Source organism: Rosa chinensis, chromosome 3, assembly GCF_002994745.2.
Source record: "Rosa chinensis cultivar Old Blush chromosome 3, RchiOBHm-V2, whole genome shotgun sequence".
Lineage (NCBI taxonomy): Eukaryota > Viridiplantae > Streptophyta > Magnoliopsida > Rosales > Rosaceae > Rosa > Rosa chinensis.
Genome location: NC_037090.1, coordinates 1223535 through 1241211, shown reverse-complemented (window position 1 = coordinate 1241211; position 17677 = coordinate 1223535). Strand labels below are relative to the sequence as shown.

At 37.2% G+C, this 17677-nt stretch overlaps 3 protein-coding genes across 3 annotated transcripts; 1 reads left to right on the top strand and 2 right to left on the bottom strand.

The window, feature by feature from the left end:
• Positions 1–1525: 1525 nt before the first annotated feature.
• LOC112192631 (protein PHR1-LIKE 1) lies at positions 1526–6132 on the bottom strand. The gene is made up of 8 exons (XM_024332439.2): positions 5936–6132; positions 4037–4804; positions 3571–3784; positions 3372–3448; positions 3230–3269; positions 2866–2923; positions 2377–2449; positions 1526–2145 (listed from the first exon to the last, which is right to left on the bottom strand). Exons 2-8 carry the CDS (start codon positions 4598–4600, stop codon positions 1870–1872), a joined length of 1302 nt encoding a protein of 433 aa, XP_024188207.1. The 5' UTR covers positions 4601–4804; positions 5936–6132; the 3' UTR covers positions 1526–1869.
• Positions 6133–12048: 5916 nt separating this feature from the next.
• On the top strand, positions 12049–14219 carry LOC112192440 (peroxygenase 2). The gene is made up of 6 exons (XM_024332184.2): positions 12049–12263; positions 12681–12830; positions 13222–13307; positions 13442–13536; positions 13622–13747; positions 13835–14219. The coding sequence occupies exons 1-6, from the start codon at positions 12125–12127 to the stop codon at positions 13986–13988; spliced, it is 750 nt and encodes a 249-aa protein (XP_024187952.1). The 5' UTR covers positions 12049–12124; the 3' UTR covers positions 13989–14219.
• A 511-nt stretch (positions 14220–14730) lies between these two features.
• On the bottom strand, positions 14731–16737 carry LOC112193164 (60S ribosomal protein L23). The gene is made up of 4 exons (XM_024333231.2): positions 16596–16737; positions 16068–16352; positions 15148–15189; positions 14731–15028 (listed from the first exon to the last, which is right to left on the bottom strand). Exons 1-4 carry the CDS (start codon positions 16606–16608, stop codon positions 14946–14948), a joined length of 423 nt encoding a protein of 140 aa, XP_024188999.1. The 5' UTR covers positions 16609–16737; the 3' UTR covers positions 14731–14945.
• Positions 16738–17677: the final 940 nt, after the last annotated feature.

Genomic DNA, 17677 nt, shown 5'->3' with positions numbered 1-17677 from the left:
AAAGAAATGCATATATAAATCGAGGAATCTTAATCCAACTAGAAAGAGGAATCCTAATCTCAACTGGACTAGCTAGCTAGGGAGGAAAACCCAAATAAAGAAATGCATATATAAATCGAGGAATCTTAATCCAACCAGAAAGAGGAATCCTAATCTCAACTGGACTAGCTAGGGAGGAAAACCCAAATAAAGAAATGCATATATAAATCAATTAGGATTGTAAACTTGGTCCAATTAGTAAGAAGAATCCTAAATTCCTAATAGAGAAAGGAAAAACCTGTAATTTTGGAGGGAGGCCTTGTTTGAAAAATGAAGGGCACCAGTTTACAAGACCAGGAGGATGTATACGTTTATTCATCTAGCCAATTAACCCAACATCTTTTTTCTTTTTCTTTTTTGAGGAAATTAATTCAAGAAAATAGTATCCATAAAAAAATGTATAGATTACAACTCTGGTTAGATGACAAAGGTTTTAGTCAGACATATTCATTGTTAGGCAGCTTGGTATAGTATTCAATGTTGCGAGTAGTGAGAAGTCGGTACTCGATAGGGAGTAATTTGATATTCAAACGTCATAAGAAGAAGAATCCCCTTGTTTCTGCCAGCATGATTTTCTTCGTAACCTTCGTCCAAAGCAATATCGGAACTTAGGCGAAGATCAGTATCAGAACCTTGGGTCAAATCACCGGAGTCACAGTGTAATGCGAGGAAATATTTGTGAAGAATAAAGCCCGCTTTATCATCTCCAAGATGCACAAGGCAACAGTGTTGGACCATAAATTCATACTTGTGCACTAACTTTACATTCACTTGTACAGTCGAAGGTAAATATTAGGGTTCCTCCACCATCATGATGATCGCCGGTGTCACCCCAACAACCCTTAACAAAGGGAAAGTCGGTTGCTGGGGGAGAGTGCAACTCTGTCCATCCTTTCTCGGGTCGGCTTACGTCAAAGCAGTAAACCACGGCCTTATCTTGATCCCAGTCTAGGATTTTAGCCTCAACTGCACAATACATTAACTCATTCAGCTTGCGGGATTTCTCAGCATAGAGAATGGCCGGAACCATTTGGCCTCAAACTCTCCATCACCTTCGGGGTCGAGTACCGCAAAAGCATGAAGAGGCTCCTCATAGTCAGTACTGCAATATTGCTGGCTTCTAGTATCAAGACAATAGAGTTTGCCGTCCATCTTACCCTCCTCTTTCGTCGTCTCCATGGAAGAATACTTTCTTGTGATGATTCCATGATCTGAGCAGCTGCTGCTAATTTTCCTTATCATCTCCTTATTCCTTTTCTGATCACCTCTAAACATAGCTAACCCGATAACTTCTCTTAACCTTGCTGCTGCTAATACCTGCTGATACGTCCTTCTCTTCCTGATTTCTCTTTTGCTCTGATCGGGGGCAGGCAAAAAAAAAAAGTAATATCAAGTGTTTCTTCTGTAAGTGCAAAGTTTGTTTCAAATTGATATTAATAATAAAAAAAATTTTAAAAATACAAGGGCCATTTTTAGAGATTATATATACAACAGACAAGGCTACTGTACATCTATACATGATATTGATCGTCAAAGTTGAGGGAAAATATCAATACATTGATTGGAACATTATTCCATCAACCAAGAAGAATTCATACCTAGTCAGAGAATACAATCAGGAAACTCAGAGACTAAAGTTTAAGCCACCAAAACCAGTCTTCACTTTTGAATAAAAGCAAACATGTCAAGGTTTAGATAATTTGAATAAGAAACTTAAACTCTTTAACGGTTTCCTGAGTAAAGTCCGCTTGGTTCATCCTACCATAAATACATGATGTCTATCAAAGCTTCGAAAAGGCGAGACAACTCCTGGAGCATCAATATTCCTTTTCATCCAGTCCTTGCTCGTTTTGTGGGGACGGCACCAGAATCGGCATCGCCTGGAGGATCATGATTCTCATGAGTTTCAGATTCTTGTGCCTTCTGTTTCATACTTGCATCTTGTGAACCTTCATCCACAGGAGTGCTGGTTCCTATTTTATTATGCTCATCTGACGTTGATGATGTCGGCTTGACCCTGTTGTCTTCCATCTTCCTTTGTTGCTCAAACATCTTTTCAAGGTACTTTGATTGTTCCTCAATTTCCAACTGCAACTTTCTTTGACTCTGCATGAATGAATATGACATCAGGACATGTGAACCCTCTACACACTGCACTCACTCTCCCTTTGTTTGTGCGCCTCTCCTTAAACAAGAAATTAAATGGAAGTATGACCCAAGTTTATTTCACCCTCACATTACTATATTTCCTTGAGCACTCTACCCAGCTCCCAACATGTAAACAGTAGCACATTTGTATAGAGACATAAAGACAGTGCATGGCTTCCAACTGCATACCTCAAGTTGTTCATGAAGCTGCTTCTGGAGTTCTACCTGCAACCGCAATGCTTCAGTAATCCCCATACCGCTCCTGCAAGTAAACAGGAAAAAGTTTAAAGTTCATATCAATTTAATAGCTCATGGATAAATCAGTAGACAGATCAGTGAAAATGATTTTTCAGTAGCTACCAATACATTGAATTTGCATATTCTGAATTCAAAAATTTCTCCCACCATTTAACGAAAATATGGTAAAAAACAACCAGTAACTAGAGTTGTACAGAAACTTTAGCTTTCTTATATAAAATAGTTTGATTCTACAAGTAGGAGAATCTCTCAATTAATCGTGCAATGCTGAAAGTTGCACTGGTCAATACATGAAACTTTTCTAACAGACATAGCAATGGTTTCGATATACAGAACATAACAGAGTAAAAAAAAAAAAAAGTTTTGAGATAAAAGTAAGATACATGATCTTCAATTTTTTAGGTGAGAAAAAATACATACGTTTTCAAGTCTATAGAATTCATTTCTTCAACAGGAGTCGGAATCTTCTCACAAGTTCCTGAAAGAAAACAAGAGAATTTACTCGATCGCCACTTACTAGATTCTTTTGTAAATATAGTAATTCTCTTTTGTCAGACAAGAGATCTTTACTATCTAACTATCAGACGTTGACATATGCAAGGCTATTTAGTTGCTAAGAGTTTAAATAACAGTCAAGTTCCAAAACCAGTTCATCACTGCCAGAAGACTAATTAGATAAATCCTCAATTAGCTGATCCTGAATCGTCACTTGACTATTTTGACAACCCAATGCTGTTAAAGATGCTATTGACGTCATAAGAAGAACAAAGGAGGAAATAATTACCTTCTGATGACTCTGGTTTGTATCTGGCTGTTCTATATTTCTGAAAATTAAGAAACGAAAAAAAAGTCCAGCAAAATTATACACTACCACCATCTTGTTAGAGCTAATGGAAAACTAGTCAAGGATGGAACTATTGATATACCTGCAAATGGCTTTTTACATGATAGATTGTCAAGCTTTCAACCTTCATGACGTTTAAGATACCCTTAGGAGTGGCTCCTGATTGTTAAAGTTATTAGTCAATGACAAAAGAAGCTTTGTGATTTACAGACCTACTGAAAGATAGAACTATAAAAACATATAATGATGGAAAAAAGAATAAGATAATTTGTGCTACCCACTTTCACTACCACCAAGCTGGTTGACAGCTTCAACAAAGGCCTCATGAAGTTCTTGTGTCCAACGCATTCTAGCTTTGGTTGAAGGTGCAGTGGACACTGGGTCAGGGCTAGTAAAAATTTCTCCAGATTGTACTGGCTGATGCTGTTGAATCTCGGGCTGATGCTGTTGAATCTCGGGCTGCTGCACCGGGATATTAGAAGAATGCTTCAACACCTGGCACATCGTTAAATTTCTCGAGTAAATACTAACAGACTAAAGAAATCTTGATTATGATTTATGAGCCAAAACAAAATTGCTACATGCCCTATACTAAGGTAACAAAACTGCTGACTAGAAATAATACTGCAGATTATTCTGTAAATAATAGAAAGGCTATAAAATATCCAAAGGTTTCAGATCTATTGCAATCCTGCCTTTACAATAAGGAAACAGGCATCACAAAAAACAAAAGTATGAAATACACACCTCCGGTTTGGGATCCACCGCAGGAACATCATCAATCGAAAGCTCCCAATATGGATCCAGAGGACCATCAAAAGAAATTAATGGATACAAGTCAGACCAATCAGTCTTTTCAGCATGATCATCAGACATTATGACACCAGTACTAGTATCTACCAGGCCATTCTGATCAGGGAGATTTTCAGGAAAGTGCAGAAACTCCTGAATTGAATCTGGGCACCAGGAAATATCTTTATTTTGCTCAGGGTAACTAGCCACTGGTGTAGATTGTAACTGTGAATGGGTCAGTGACAGTGATTCTCCACTTGGTAACCTATTGATTGGAGAAATTTGGGAATGTCTTTCATGAGGGTAAACTGAAGAAATCAGACTGTCACAGGGAAGCCTGGACGATGATGGAAATGAGTTCCCAAGGGAAGAAGACTGTGGTAACATTGAATGCATAGGCTTTTCTCTTTGTGCGGAAACCTGAAAAGAATCTGGCAATCTGGAATAATTGACATCAAGAGGGGCAGGGAGATGTGGAAATGCTGCAGACATAGCTTTGGAAGTCCCCAAGTTACTCATCTATTTGGATCTGATCAGAATATAAATAGAGCAGGGTATATGTTCATTATTGTCTGTATATCAAATGTGCAAACTAGTTTCTTCTCAGCCACCTCCCACAAACTTATTCTTCATTGCCAACATAGCAGAAGCACAACAAGGAGGTTTTTGACCCTGTTCTGGCTACAATTCACCTTAAAACCAATCATAGGGCTCTTCTGCAATCTGGGAGAAGGAAATGTTACATAAAATTTGATGTTAGTAAAAGTGAAGTTTTTACCATTTCTACAAAGCCAACATGCCTAAACTTAGTCTCATGTCTTTTGCATTAGCAGAGTAACACTTCCTACTCCTCTCCTCTAAAAAAAAAAACTTTCTAGTTTTCATGACTCCACTTCACTTAAGGATTTTGTTTTTGGTACAACAAGGATTTTTCATCCCCAAGTGAATACAAATAAAAGACCAAACCTTGCATGGGGAAGGGAAGACAACACATATCTCAACAATTCACCAGACCCAAATTTCATATATAAAGATGAAGATACCAAGGAATCAACAAGCAGTTGATTAAACAGATAACTTGTAGAGCATCCAGACAAGCAATACCATTTGCATTCTTTCTTACTTATTAACTACCAATATAATTTACTACCCCCATAGATCATATGGCTATAACATGTGTTCCCCCTGGAAACCAGAATCCACCCAGCTACAGATTTCAAGCATTCCAAGAAATTTTCATTCATCACCTAAAGCTGCTTGGTCGGTAGAAAAGTTCTCAATAAAAAACTTAAGAGTTCTTGAAAGAACACACCAATTTGTTACTTGAAGAAGATTACAAAGATAACAATCTGATCACTCCACAGTCTTTACCATATTACACGAGGTGAATCTTTTCGGCAACTATATAAACATCAGACCAATGTAGACACCGGTTCAAATTTCTTGTAGAAGTAGCTCGTGCAAAGTTTATACACAGCACTAGGCTAATTCACCCGTAAATCCAACATGCAACTAAACCAAATTACACTGTTGATCACCAACTATTAACATATAAGAGTAGTAAAACAAAGTCAAAGCCACAAACATTGAAAACATAGTAATTATGAGCTGAAAAGCTAACTGAATTAACTTCCACATCAAAATTTCAACCCCATTTATCTTCCTTAAACAACTAAAGTCAATGATTTAACATCAGATAAATTAAATCTACACAACCAAACTATCAAGTTCCAAGTTCAAAACTACCACGCAAAACATTGAATTGGTCAATTGGGTACTACAATTCCAGATTAAATTGGGCACTATAAGAAACAAAAACTAAGAACCAAGAACTGGGTAGTGAGAAAATATTACCCCAAGTGAAAAAGACTGAAACTTGAACCCAAAAAAGCTGGAGTTTGAATCAGAAAGCTGAGAGCTGTTGTGAAAGATTCCGAGATACGATGACGGCTGTTTCTCTGTCCTTGACTCTCTCTCTCTCTCTCTAACAAGAAAGAGAGAAGAACAACGTAGTCGATTTGTTTTGTCTCTCTCTCTATTTCTGATGACTTGGAGAATGTTAATAGTGGCGACCAATGGAATTTGATCTTGGATTTCTGGCCGTTTGTTGACGTTAATTGCTAAGATTAGTCTTAATTTTATGATTAATTAACAGCTGTGATTAGAGAGGAATATTGGTGGTGACGTGGTGTGCTCTGATTGGCTGCTAAAAGCCTAAAACATTTTATTTTATTTTTGTAATTTCTCTCTTTTTTTTTTCTTTTTTTTTTGTTTGTTATCTGAATTAGGTCAATCTTGACTTTTTAAGTTCTCTGCTCCTAACCACAGGATTTTCTTTTTCTTTTTCGTGCACCTTTTATTTCCATTTACAAAAAGTATTTTCTGAATTTTTGTGTGAATATTCCATCGGGAAAAATTCACCAACGGTGTCTAGACACTTAGGGGACTTTCAGAATGATACCTGAACTTTCAAAGTTATCAATGTGATACCTGGATTCATTTTTTTGTATCAACGTAGTACCTACCGTCAATTTCCGTCACGGAACAGTTAACCAGAGGCACGTGAGGCGCACATGATCAAAAAAGTGAGGGCAAAACAGACTTTTTCTCCCAATTTCCCCTAAAATCGATCAAAAATTCATTTCCTTCTAAAATTTGGAGGACATGAGGTTCGAAGCCCCAACCTCTCTCACAACAACTCAACTCTCCACCACTGGAGCACGAACTGACATCAACACAATAGATCCAAACTTTAGATTTATACTCTTTTTAGGCGATACCGAATAATTATAAAAAACATATAAACCTTGGAAGACTTGAGATTCGAACCCCCAACCTCTCTCACAACAACTTAACTACCCACCACTGGAGCACAAACTGTCAACGATGTAATAACTCCAAACTTTATATTTATACACGTTTTAAGAGATACCGAATAATATACAAAATTTACAAACCGTGGAAGAGATGAGGTTCGAACCCCCAACCTCTCTCACAACAAAACAACTCTCCACCACTGGAGCACGAATTGCTGCATACATTTTAACTCCAAACTTCATATTTATACTCTTTTTAGGCGATACCGAATAATTAAACAAAATAAATAAACCTTGGAACACTTGAGAATCGAACCGCCAACCTCTTGCACAAGAGCTCTACTCCCTACCACTTGGGCACGACCTGCTGATGTTATAACGTCTACGATCTTTATATTTATGTTGTTCTTAGGTGATGGATTAAACACCAAAAAGAATCTTCTTTCTCTCTCTCCTGGTCTTCGACCTTTCTTCTTCTTTCTGCAGTTTCTGCAACTCTGCTTCATCTTTTGTTCTTCTTTCTTCCTCCCCATCAACGTCGTCCTCACGGCCGCAGCGGGGCGAACAGAGTTGGACCGGAGCGGGCGGCCGGGGGAGAAAGCAAACTCGACGTCGAAGGAGTGAGGTGGTGGGATGATCATGACGGAAGAGAGAGTTGCTGGAAGGGGAAATGTCAGAGACAGGAGGGGATGAGGTGATGGGCTCCGGGGCGGCGAAGAACCCAACTTGGCGGACCTTCGGATTGCTGACGAAGAAGCTGAAAGAAAGCAGAGGGAAGAAGAAGCTGAAAAAGAAAAAAAGAAGGGAAGAAAGCAAAAAAATAAAGAATAAAAAAATAATAATAAAATACTTTTGAGGGTAAACTAGTCTTTTATCCTTATTTTGTGCCTCACGTGCCGGACACGTGCCTCTGGTTAACTGTTCTGTGACGGAAATTGACGGTAGGTACTACGTTGATACAAAAAAATGAGTCCAGGTATCACATTGATAACTTTGAAAGTTCAGGTATCATTCTGAAAGTCCCCTAAGTGTCCAGACACCGTTGGTGAATTTTTCCCATATTCCATCATCCATTGTATTTGTCATGTGAGTCTCTATAACGAATAGTAGTAAACAAGATCACATTTCTCTTTCCGAAATGGCCAAGTACTTTGAAGTCTCAAAAGTATTTAATTTTGCATGTATTGTTTAAAATGATTTTTGGTCTTTGTATAGTTTCAACAGTACCTATATTATGATCGTCAACGTACGTTATTGAGAGCTTTGGTTTCGGTTCATCGGGATAGGGGTAGAAAAATAGAGAGATTTTCGTCGTTCGGTGAGTTTTTGGATTGCGGTGGTGCATTTGGTCTTATCTTTATGCCCCAGAACATTAGGGTCTTGGCTTTCTTGAAATTCCCATTAGGTTTACGCGAGTTTGCATTCGAAAATTATTGTCCAAGCTCTATGCCAAAGGGCTGTGAGATTCTGGCTTTCATTTCATTCTCATTAGGTCTTTGTAGGTTATATGTTCTGGAGTTACTGAGCAAACGGTCTGTCCGAGCAAGTCGATGATTCTTACGGTTCGATACATATGTATGTGTCGAAGGCGCTTTGTTATGGTTGAGGACGTAGAACGTACGCCTTCGGACTCTAAGCATGTTACTTAGGTAGTTATGTGTACTTGCACTCCAAAGTCAGTGGCCAGTACTGCTTGGGAGCTCGGAGCATTCTCACAGGCACACCATATATAATTGCGTTTCGTCTTTAACAGCCAATGGTATTTGTTAATTAGTATCATTATTAGTTAGTTTACTTTTATGATGCAAGTTGTAACTCTCAAAATCTATAATATGATCGATGTTGTTTGGTATAAATCGATGTAGAGTTTGGTGTATGTAATGCGTGCTAGCTCTCACAGTCGCACCATAATTGCGTTTCTTCTTTAACAAACCAATGGTATTTGTTAGTATCATTATTAGTTAGTTTACATTTATGATGTAATACTCTCAAAATCTATAACATGATGTTGTTTGGTATCGATTTAGTACTCCTTATATGTAGAGTTTGATGTATGTAATGCTAGCTCTAAGGATTAGTCAATGCTCTATCTAATTAACTCTAGGGATTTACTCCTTACATGTAGAATCTGATCTATGTAATGTGACGTATGTCACAGCGGCATAACGGGATGATTTTAGTCTGTGGATTTAATCAAGAAGCTAGTTTTGGATTATATAACGGGATGCTGGTAATTTCAGGTGGACACCTCATTCTCTTGTCAACCAATTAGGCCTTATTTCCAAAGGAAAATTCTCATTAGGCCTTATTGAAAATTCTCATGAGGCCTTATTTCCAAAGGAAAATTCTCTTACCGTGCGCCTTCAAAGAATGCCAATTGAGAATTGCAGTAAGAGTACATACATATCTCTCTCTAATTCGGGATACAGACCAAGTTTCCAATATATACATGTGTGTTTCAGTATGGGACAGACATGATCCTTACACATTACACTCATGACTGAAGAGGAGAAACAATAGAGTTTGCCTCCGGCTCAAACAACTTGACCGAATATTCTTTACTTAGTGACAATACTTGATCATTGGGAGAATGGGGCACTCGAATCGATCCCAGTTTTGGATAAGCAGTATTAAATGCAACCAGTGTTAAACTCAGATGTACTTCCTCCTTGCATGCCTCTGGCGAAAAGAATATGTGAGCCTACTATACCGATACTGGGAGAGAGACATGTATAGAGACTAGCTATAGTCCAGAAAAGGTGCTCCGGTTGCTAATATGGTTGATCTTATGATCCCTTCTTGCACTTGCAGGCTTTGTAGCAATTGATACTGACCCTGAGAAAGTGTTCATTAAGACTTTGCAGGAGCCTCTTTCCTTGACAAAGACAAAGTTATCGATCAAAGATGTGTTTAGTTGCATGTTTGCAGGAACTCTTATGCAAGTTATCCACACAAGTAACCAACTGTCGATCATTACAATAAAATATTAATCCAATGTCAATATGTCATGATCAATTAAGGAGAAAGACCTAAATTTGATTTTTTGAGTTAAAACAAAAAAATAACTGTTGTTCAAACAAAACAAAATAACCGAGGCAAAATAAGGTATACCCAAAACGTCTTGAACCAACCAAAAATTAAGGACAGACCTCAAGCCCAAAAATTGAACAGAGTAGATATACCTTTTTACCGTCTTCTCTCAGTCCCAAATGCTTCATCACTTTTGCATGAAAGGACGTTTGAGGTATGCCTAAGTTGAACAGATCCTTCTTTGCATTTATAACAGCAAATCCCTTCTTAGAAATAGTGAGCATACTTCAAATATGCCTCCTAATATATGTTTCGTCTGACCCATTGGAAAAATAAATAGATAAAATATAGATGAAAACCTGAGTCAAGAATTTTGATCTTAACAGAATAAAAGGAGCTGATATTCTGTGCAGATGACCCAGTTATATACAATCATGTTTTTTATTGGTATATATTGTACAATCTAAGACAAAATGACCTACTCATAGATAGAAAAAGTTTAAGAATGCGATAGAAAGCTAGGAAAAAGTATACCTTAGAGAGTATCAGAAGATCTAAAACACTGTCTTATCAATAAACAATGGACAAGCGAAGTGCCGGGATGCAGAATTTTTTTTCTCTCTCTCTCTTTCTGGCTATTCCTTAATAGATTTTCGATCTTATTCTCTCTACTTCAAGCTGAATAGGCAGAAAAGAAACCCTAGAGGAGAAAAACGTTGGTCTGAGATTTGTTCCGAAGTAATGGTGGTGGAACGTACTTGTGGTATTTCAAGACTTTAGTAAGAGGGGCTAAAAGCTAGGGTTTGATCCAGTTATCTGGAATTGAAAGAAAGATGAAGGACGAGCAATAATTGAGCTGGTCAAAGAGTGTATATGTGGACTTGGTCAAAAATCAGAGTCTACCTGCAGTTCGCCATACATGCATGGGCTTGTATAATTTGTCTTTCTGTAGTTTTTAGCTATTCTATTTTGAACATTGAATCAAAATCTTTTTTTTTTTTTTACTTTTTTAATCAATAATATTGATGTGAAGTTGATCCTCTTAACTTTATCAGGTTTCGACTTTATTCATCTTTTTTACGTACATGTTAGTTATTTGTTAAACAAGTTTTCTTTGGATAATTAACTCGATCGTTTACTAGGAGCTACATAGTTTATAAACTACTTCTAGCAGGGGTAAAGCTATGGTATGTTAACATTTCTCATACATCAACTATTTTTATCCCTCTAAGGATTCATGTTATCACTTTGAGGAATAATATTACTATTTTCAGGACTCATATGGTAAATTAAGAAAATTTATCACTTTAAGGACTCATGTTACCACTTTGAGGACTAATATTACTATTTTGAGGACTAATGTGGTAACTAAGAAAATTTACCACTTTAAAAACTCATGTTACTACTTTGAGGACTAATATTATTATTTTGATGACTCATTTTACTACTTTTAAGGCAATTGTATGCATGTCATACGTTAACACATTGTAGAATTTTCCCTTCTAGCAGTAGGTAGTTGTTGAGAAAATGTATCAGTTTTTTTTTTGTGACCCAACAGTACTATTGCTCACCGCACGCTAATTTTACTTCTACATGTTGTCAGTCAAAATCTTCGTATTTCTCATTGGATCCTTCGAGAACGATCCTCGTTATCTCCGGCCTACACATTATTTCCAAAATTCTTTCTTTGCCTCAATCTTTATATGACTATGACAATTTGTCATTGTGTCTTAATCCCTTAATCTGTAGTTAATCACATTCACAAACTTTTAGTTGTAGATACTATACTCTACGCATAATGTTAATCCACTACCCTCATATGTAGATATAACTTCTCATATTTTTCTTTCCTCTCAAAAAACTATCCAAGACATATTTTATATTTTTTTCTTCAAAAACTTAAAACTGCAAAAACTACTTATCCATATGGGCAAGACCTGTATAACGGATAATTTGGCTTTGAATTTTGGAGTAGTCAATTGTTATTTATATTGTTGTATTACATGAATGTAAAAGTGGGTTTACACGTGTTGTCTAGTTTAAGATCCATAATGTGTGTAGCTATAAGCACTGCGAGTCACCTGGAGTTTGTTGTGCTTCAATCTAATTAATAGTGATAGTCAGTACTTAGCAAGTTAATTAGCAGCACTAAATCCAGCAAATTCAGAGCGTAATCGAGAGAAAGAGAGAAATCGAGATGGCAACAGTCGAGCAGCAGCAACAGCCACAACCGGAGGAGGCCTCAAAGGAAGCCATGGCCACGGTGGCCGAGAACGCACCGATCACAGCGGAGAGGAAGGTCCGCAATGACTTGGAGACCAAACTCCCAAAGCCTTGTAATCTTCACTCTTATGTACACATGATTTTGATAATGGAGTTCTATTCGGTTCATTAATGCATCAATATATCATGTTAATGTAGATCTTCTTCATGTAATTATAGACGGACTCAATTTCATCAAGTGAGAGACTAGTGAAATATCAATGATCTCTCATTACATGAAACTAATCAACACTGCATATATGAAACTGATCTACCTTTTTTTTTTTTCCTTTTTTCTTTCAAAAATTAGATCAATGCGTTCTTCATCTCTATTAATGGATTTATTTGATTTGGGTTGTTTCAAGAGAAAATTAGAAAAAAAAAACCCAAAAAATGAAGCTCCTTTTAAGGAAAACTCAAGCCTATGTTTTCTTTTAATCTACACCCATTCACATAATTAAACCTACCGTATTTTGTTTCAATGATTGTAGACTTGCCTCGAGCTATGGTTGCACCTGATATGGAGAACATCAATGGCACCTGGGCTCATAAACATCAAAATATGTCTGTGCTTCAACAGCATGCAGCTTTTTTTGACCAAGACAATGATGGTATCATCTTCCCTTCCGAGACATTCAGAGGTACGTATATATATCTATACTGCTATACATGTTCCTTGTGTGTTAGCTTATGATCATTAGCATATAATTTAACTTTCAAAATGAAAATTTTAACTTTAAAGATCGATGCATGTGCAATTTCTTTTGAGTAAAATTGTACGTGCAACTCGCGGGGTGATTTCTAATTCTTACTTCTATTTTGACAAAACTTAATTGATATTGATGGCCAATATTTCAAACACAAAAGAGCCGGAATTAAGAGCCAATTTATAACACACTCACCAAAGAGGTTTTAAGTTTTAACCTAATTTCATATTGATCAATCAATTGTTTGGCCATCATTTGAAGTAGTTGATTTTGCATGGTCACAGTTCCTAGATCTTAATTACTAGCTGACATATTGTTAATGCAGGGTTTCGTCAACTTGGGTTTAATGCAGTTGCTTCTTTTATTTTCATGGTTCTTGTTCATGGAGCAATGAGTTATGCTACTCTGCCTGTAAGTTGTAATTACTTTCGCAATGTTTCCAAGACCCAATTCCTACCTTTTGCTTATGCATATGCCAATATAACTAGAGCTAGAAGTCTAGAACTGCTTATGTTATATGTTGATTGACCTTCTCTAATTTCCAGACATGGATTCCTTCACCCTACTTCGCAATTCACATACGAAACATACACAAGGCAAAGCATGGAAGTGATTCCGGCATTTATGATACGGAAGGAAGGTGAGAAACTAATCTGTCGAAGTTTCCAATTGAGTTATTCTTGACCAAAGCTGAACTTTTTCCATGCATGATCACTATGATGTAGGTATATCCCGGCAAACCTTGAGATCATGTTCAGCAAGTATGCTCGCACGGTCCCTGATAAGCTTAGTTTCAAGGAGCTGTGGCACATGACTCAAGCTAACCGTGACGCCTTTGATTTCTTTGGCTGGTCTCTCTCTTTCTTCCTCTTGAACACACATAAACCCATGAGTGCATACTCATTCAAAAGCACGGCTAATCTCTCACTTTTTTGCAGGATTGCAGCCAAACTCGAATGGGGAGTTCTATATGTTCTGGCAAAAGATGAACAAGGTTACTTGGCAAAGGAAGCCGTGAGGCGTTGTTTTGATGGAAGCTTGTTCGAGTACTGTGCTAAGCTGCAAAAGGGTGCTGTGGGTAAGATGAAATGATGCCATCATTTCCTCACGAAGTTTAGGGTTTTTGTTTGTATTAGTTCATTTCAGCTTGTTAGACTGATAAGTGACGGTAGAAAAAGCTATAATAATCCGACTTCTGGAGTTGGATGAATAACTCCTAAACCTATCAGTTAAAGCCCCATATCTTTTCCTCTGGTTAATGTTATATGTATGATTAATTAGCTAAGAGAGGCTTCAAATTTCCATAAAACTCTGCTTAAATCAAATCCATAACTTTTTTTTTTCTTTCTGAAAGAAAGATGACAATCGGTTCATTAATGAAAACCAAGGAGTACCAACACCGTAAGGTGGTGATCTAAAGTCTAAACACAAGGGCTGTTGTTGCAAACCAAAGGGCTCAGCCAGTGAAACCCTACGGCCTGTCGCCACGAGAGAGAGAGAGAGAGCGAGAGAGGATGGCTCCCCCGTTCATTTTGAACTATTAATTTATTTTGAATAGGTATGTGAATGGAGCAAATTCTAACATAACTTTATAAAAAACAGGACTAAGATTAGCCTTGGTCTTGAGAAAGAACTCGAGCCAAACTGCAAACTCATTCCTGGTTCATGACAAGTGTCAATGACCAAAACCACAATCCAAACTGTTTTCTTGTTTGAGATTGGTGAAGTTTATGGTTGCTAAAGAGCCAGGCAACAAGAGCACATATGTTCAACCCAACTCCCAACTAAATTCCATCAATAAACCAGCAAAATTTGAAAGGCAGAGCACATTAGATAGTGAAATGGACCTAAACAAAAAGCTTAGTAATTAGAACAAAAGCTCTCTTTAACTATCAGTCTACATGGTAGTACAATAGTAAGTTCAAACACCACATGGGTAAAAATCCAGGAAATTTTCATACTCATCTAGAGTTAAACAACAACTGATTACGCCAAAATCCAGATTCGAGAACATCATAAAAAATCAATCTAAAGTAAGGCTTGAAGCACTTAAACTATGGCATTAGCTGCACTTGCAATTCTTGGCCACAGATCAGCGCATTCCTTCCCAATAGGCCCAGTGATAGCAGATCCTACAAACACCAGCAGAACATGATTTAGAATTCAAAACTCAGGTGCATGAGAAATAACATTATCAAGATAATTATGTTAAACTTCTACATAAGTTAATATTGATGTAGACGCTCCTTACCTTTCATTTCACCCTTTGGATTCACAATGACACCAGCATTATCTGCACCAAAATAAAAACCATGGTCAGAAACCAGAAATACGGAAGAGCAGAATGCCCTATTTACTGTAATTTTAGCAAACAGATGCAGCAAACTAGATCTAATAGGGGAAAGAACATATGGATAGTATCATATCAAAAACAAAACCATTACAATGAACCCAGAATAGTTGAGTTTTGGAGTTAAGTAGTACTGCAATGCAAAACATAATGCAAAAGCAAAATGGGCAAAGCTCCATTGGCATATTCACAAACAATTAACCACATCTTAATTTTTAACTTCAATCAAATTCATAGCCACGATCCTAAATAAACATTTATCCAAATCCCCAACTGCCTACAACTGGTACCCCAAACACAATACACAAGACCCTGCAATGCCATAATCCTCAAAGCACATTGACTGAACTTGTGCACCGGTTAACACTCATTTCAGTTTGTAACCAATCAAACACTGTCTTTACCTCTATACAAACAAAAGGACAATTCTATTACCTTAAAAAAGTATTCATACTTTCATAGTAACCATTCAACTAACACATGCATCACAACTACTGCCAATAGAAACCTCCAAACCAAATCAAACTCTAGGACAACTTCCACAATCCTACAATGCAAGCACTCATTTCATCCTTTAACCAATCGAACACTCTAGTTCATTGAAAACAAACAGTCGAAAGCATGCTAATTACTGCCAACATAAACCATCCCAAATAATCTTTAGTGTGTCCCAAGTCCCAACTAGCCGCAATGCAAATCCCAAAACCAAATCAAACACTAGAACAACTTCCACAATCCAACAATCAAAGAACATTTCATCCTTTAACCAATTAAACACTCTAATTCATCGAAAACAAAGAGTTCAGAACACCATTCATTACCTTCAAAGTACATGAAAACACCATCCTTTCGGCGCCACGGCTTGCGCTGCCTGACAATGACAGCTGGCAGCACCTTCTTCCTGAGGTCCGGCTTTCCCTTCTTCACAGTGGCCATGACCATGTCACCCACACAAGCTGACGGCAACCGGTTCAGACGACCCTTGATTCCCTTCACAGAGATAATGTAGAGATTCTTGGCACCGGTGTTGTCGGCGCAGTTCACCATCGCCGCCACCGGCAGACCCAGCGACATCCGGAACTTGTTTCCGGCAGACCCTCCGCGCCCTGAAATCAACCAAATTTGGGGTTCAGATTGAAATCAAAAAGCAAAATTTCAAGTTCAAAACAGAGAATTGGAGGAGAAAGGTTTAATCTTTTGTTCAGATTTCTCTGAAATCAACCAACTTTAGGGTTTAAGGTTGAAATGAAAAAGCGAAATTTCAAAATGAAATAGAGAATTGGGGGAGAAAGGTTTAAGCTTTTGATCAGATTTCTCGGGAATTGAAAATTGAAAGAGAGAGAGCTTACCTCGCTTCGACATGGCTAGAGAGATTTGAGATATCAAGCTGGGGTTTTAGGCTACTATGGAGAAAGGGGCTTAGGGTTTATATGGCAGAAAATTCTAGTTTGCATTTTAGTCCTTGTATTTTTAGGTATTTCGAATTATGCTGGAATTAAGGGTAGAATGGCAAGAGGTAAATCTCCAAAATACAGGCACACACCATTATTCATATTTTTGTTACATATTTCATTTTGGAGATTTAAGGTCTCATTTTTCTTTTTCGGTCTGGGAAATTTATGGTCTAATGTGTTTGTGCATCTATTTAAGTAAAACTAAATGGTTTTGAAATGAGTGGTTTTGTCGAGTTTTTATCTAAGTCTATATCATGCAGATGTCACGTGAAGATAAATGTCTTTTCAAGTCAATCGACACTACTAGACCATTGTATAAATAGCAATTCTCGACACTAGGGTTGGAAATGGAGAGGAACATGAGGGAATCATTTTTTCGGTCTGCAACCTGGGCCGCATAGAGAGGATAGATCTCATAGATCTCATAGATCTGAGTCAATTGGCAACAAAATCTTTTAGATCTATAGATCTAAAGATGAATATCGCACTTAGGAGCAGTGTCAGTAGCTCTCAACAAATACGACTAGATTCAGTCCAGACCGCCTGGACTGAATACAACTAGATTTTGTCCGGATCGCCTGGATCTCGTTCTTTTACAGATTGTAAGTGCTCATTTTCCCTTTTTGTAATTTCTATGATTATATTTTTCATTAAATTAAATTATTTGGGTTTTAAAGCTCATAATGATAATGATTCATCTACCTTCATTGTACTATAATTTAGTGCGCTTGTTTGAGATTTTGCTTGTGTATGAGTTATTACATAGTTCTTATGATAAAAGCGATATTATTATTTATTTATTTTTTAGAGAATTAAAAGCGATATTATTAGAAGCACATAGAAGTGTATCTAGTGTGTTTATTACAAAATCACTTGGTATGCTTTATCAAAACCCACTTTTTTTCTTTTCTTAAAAGCAATATTGTTAGAAACACATAGAAGCGTATCTAGTGTGTTTATTATAAAAGCGCTTGGTG

What these genes read in the sequence shown, in the direction of transcription:
- LOC112192631 (XM_024332439.2), bottom strand. Translation starts at nt 4,600, where the DNA reads ATGAGTAACTTGGGGACTTCCAAAGCTATGTCTGCAGCATTTCCACAT. An exon ending in CGGTGGATCCCAAACCGGAG is followed by an intron (nt 3,785 to 4,036) that starts GTGTGTATTTCA and finishes ACGATGTGCCAG; the next exon opens with GTGTTGAAGCATTCTTCTAA. An exon ending in CCAGCTTGGTGGTAGTGAAA is followed by an intron (nt 3,449 to 3,570) that starts GTGGGTAGCACA and finishes TTTAACAATCAG; the next exon opens with GAGCCACTCCTAAGGGTATC.
- LOC112192440 (XM_024332184.2), top strand. Translation starts at nt 12,125, where the DNA reads ATGGCAACAGTCGAGCAGCAGCAACAGCCACAACCGGAGGAGGCCTCA. An exon ending in ATTTATGATACGGAAGGAAG is followed by an intron (nt 13,537 to 13,621) that starts GTGAGAAACTAA and finishes ACTATGATGTAG; the next exon opens with GTATATCCCGGCAAACCTTG. An exon ending in GCCTTTGATTTCTTTGGCTG is followed by an intron (nt 13,748 to 13,834) that starts GTCTCTCTCTTT and finishes ACTTTTTTGCAG; the next exon opens with GATTGCAGCCAAACTCGAAT.
- LOC112193164 (XM_024333231.2), bottom strand. An exon ending in TGTTTTCATGTACTTTGAAG is followed by an intron (nt 15,190 to 16,067) that starts GTAATGAATGGT and finishes ATTTTGGTGCAG; the next exon opens with ATAATGCTGGTGTCATTGTG. An exon ending in TCCAAAGGGTGAAATGAAAG is followed by an intron (nt 15,029 to 15,147) that starts GTAAGGAGCGTC and finishes TGGTGTTTGTAG; the next exon opens with GATCTGCTATCACTGGGCCT.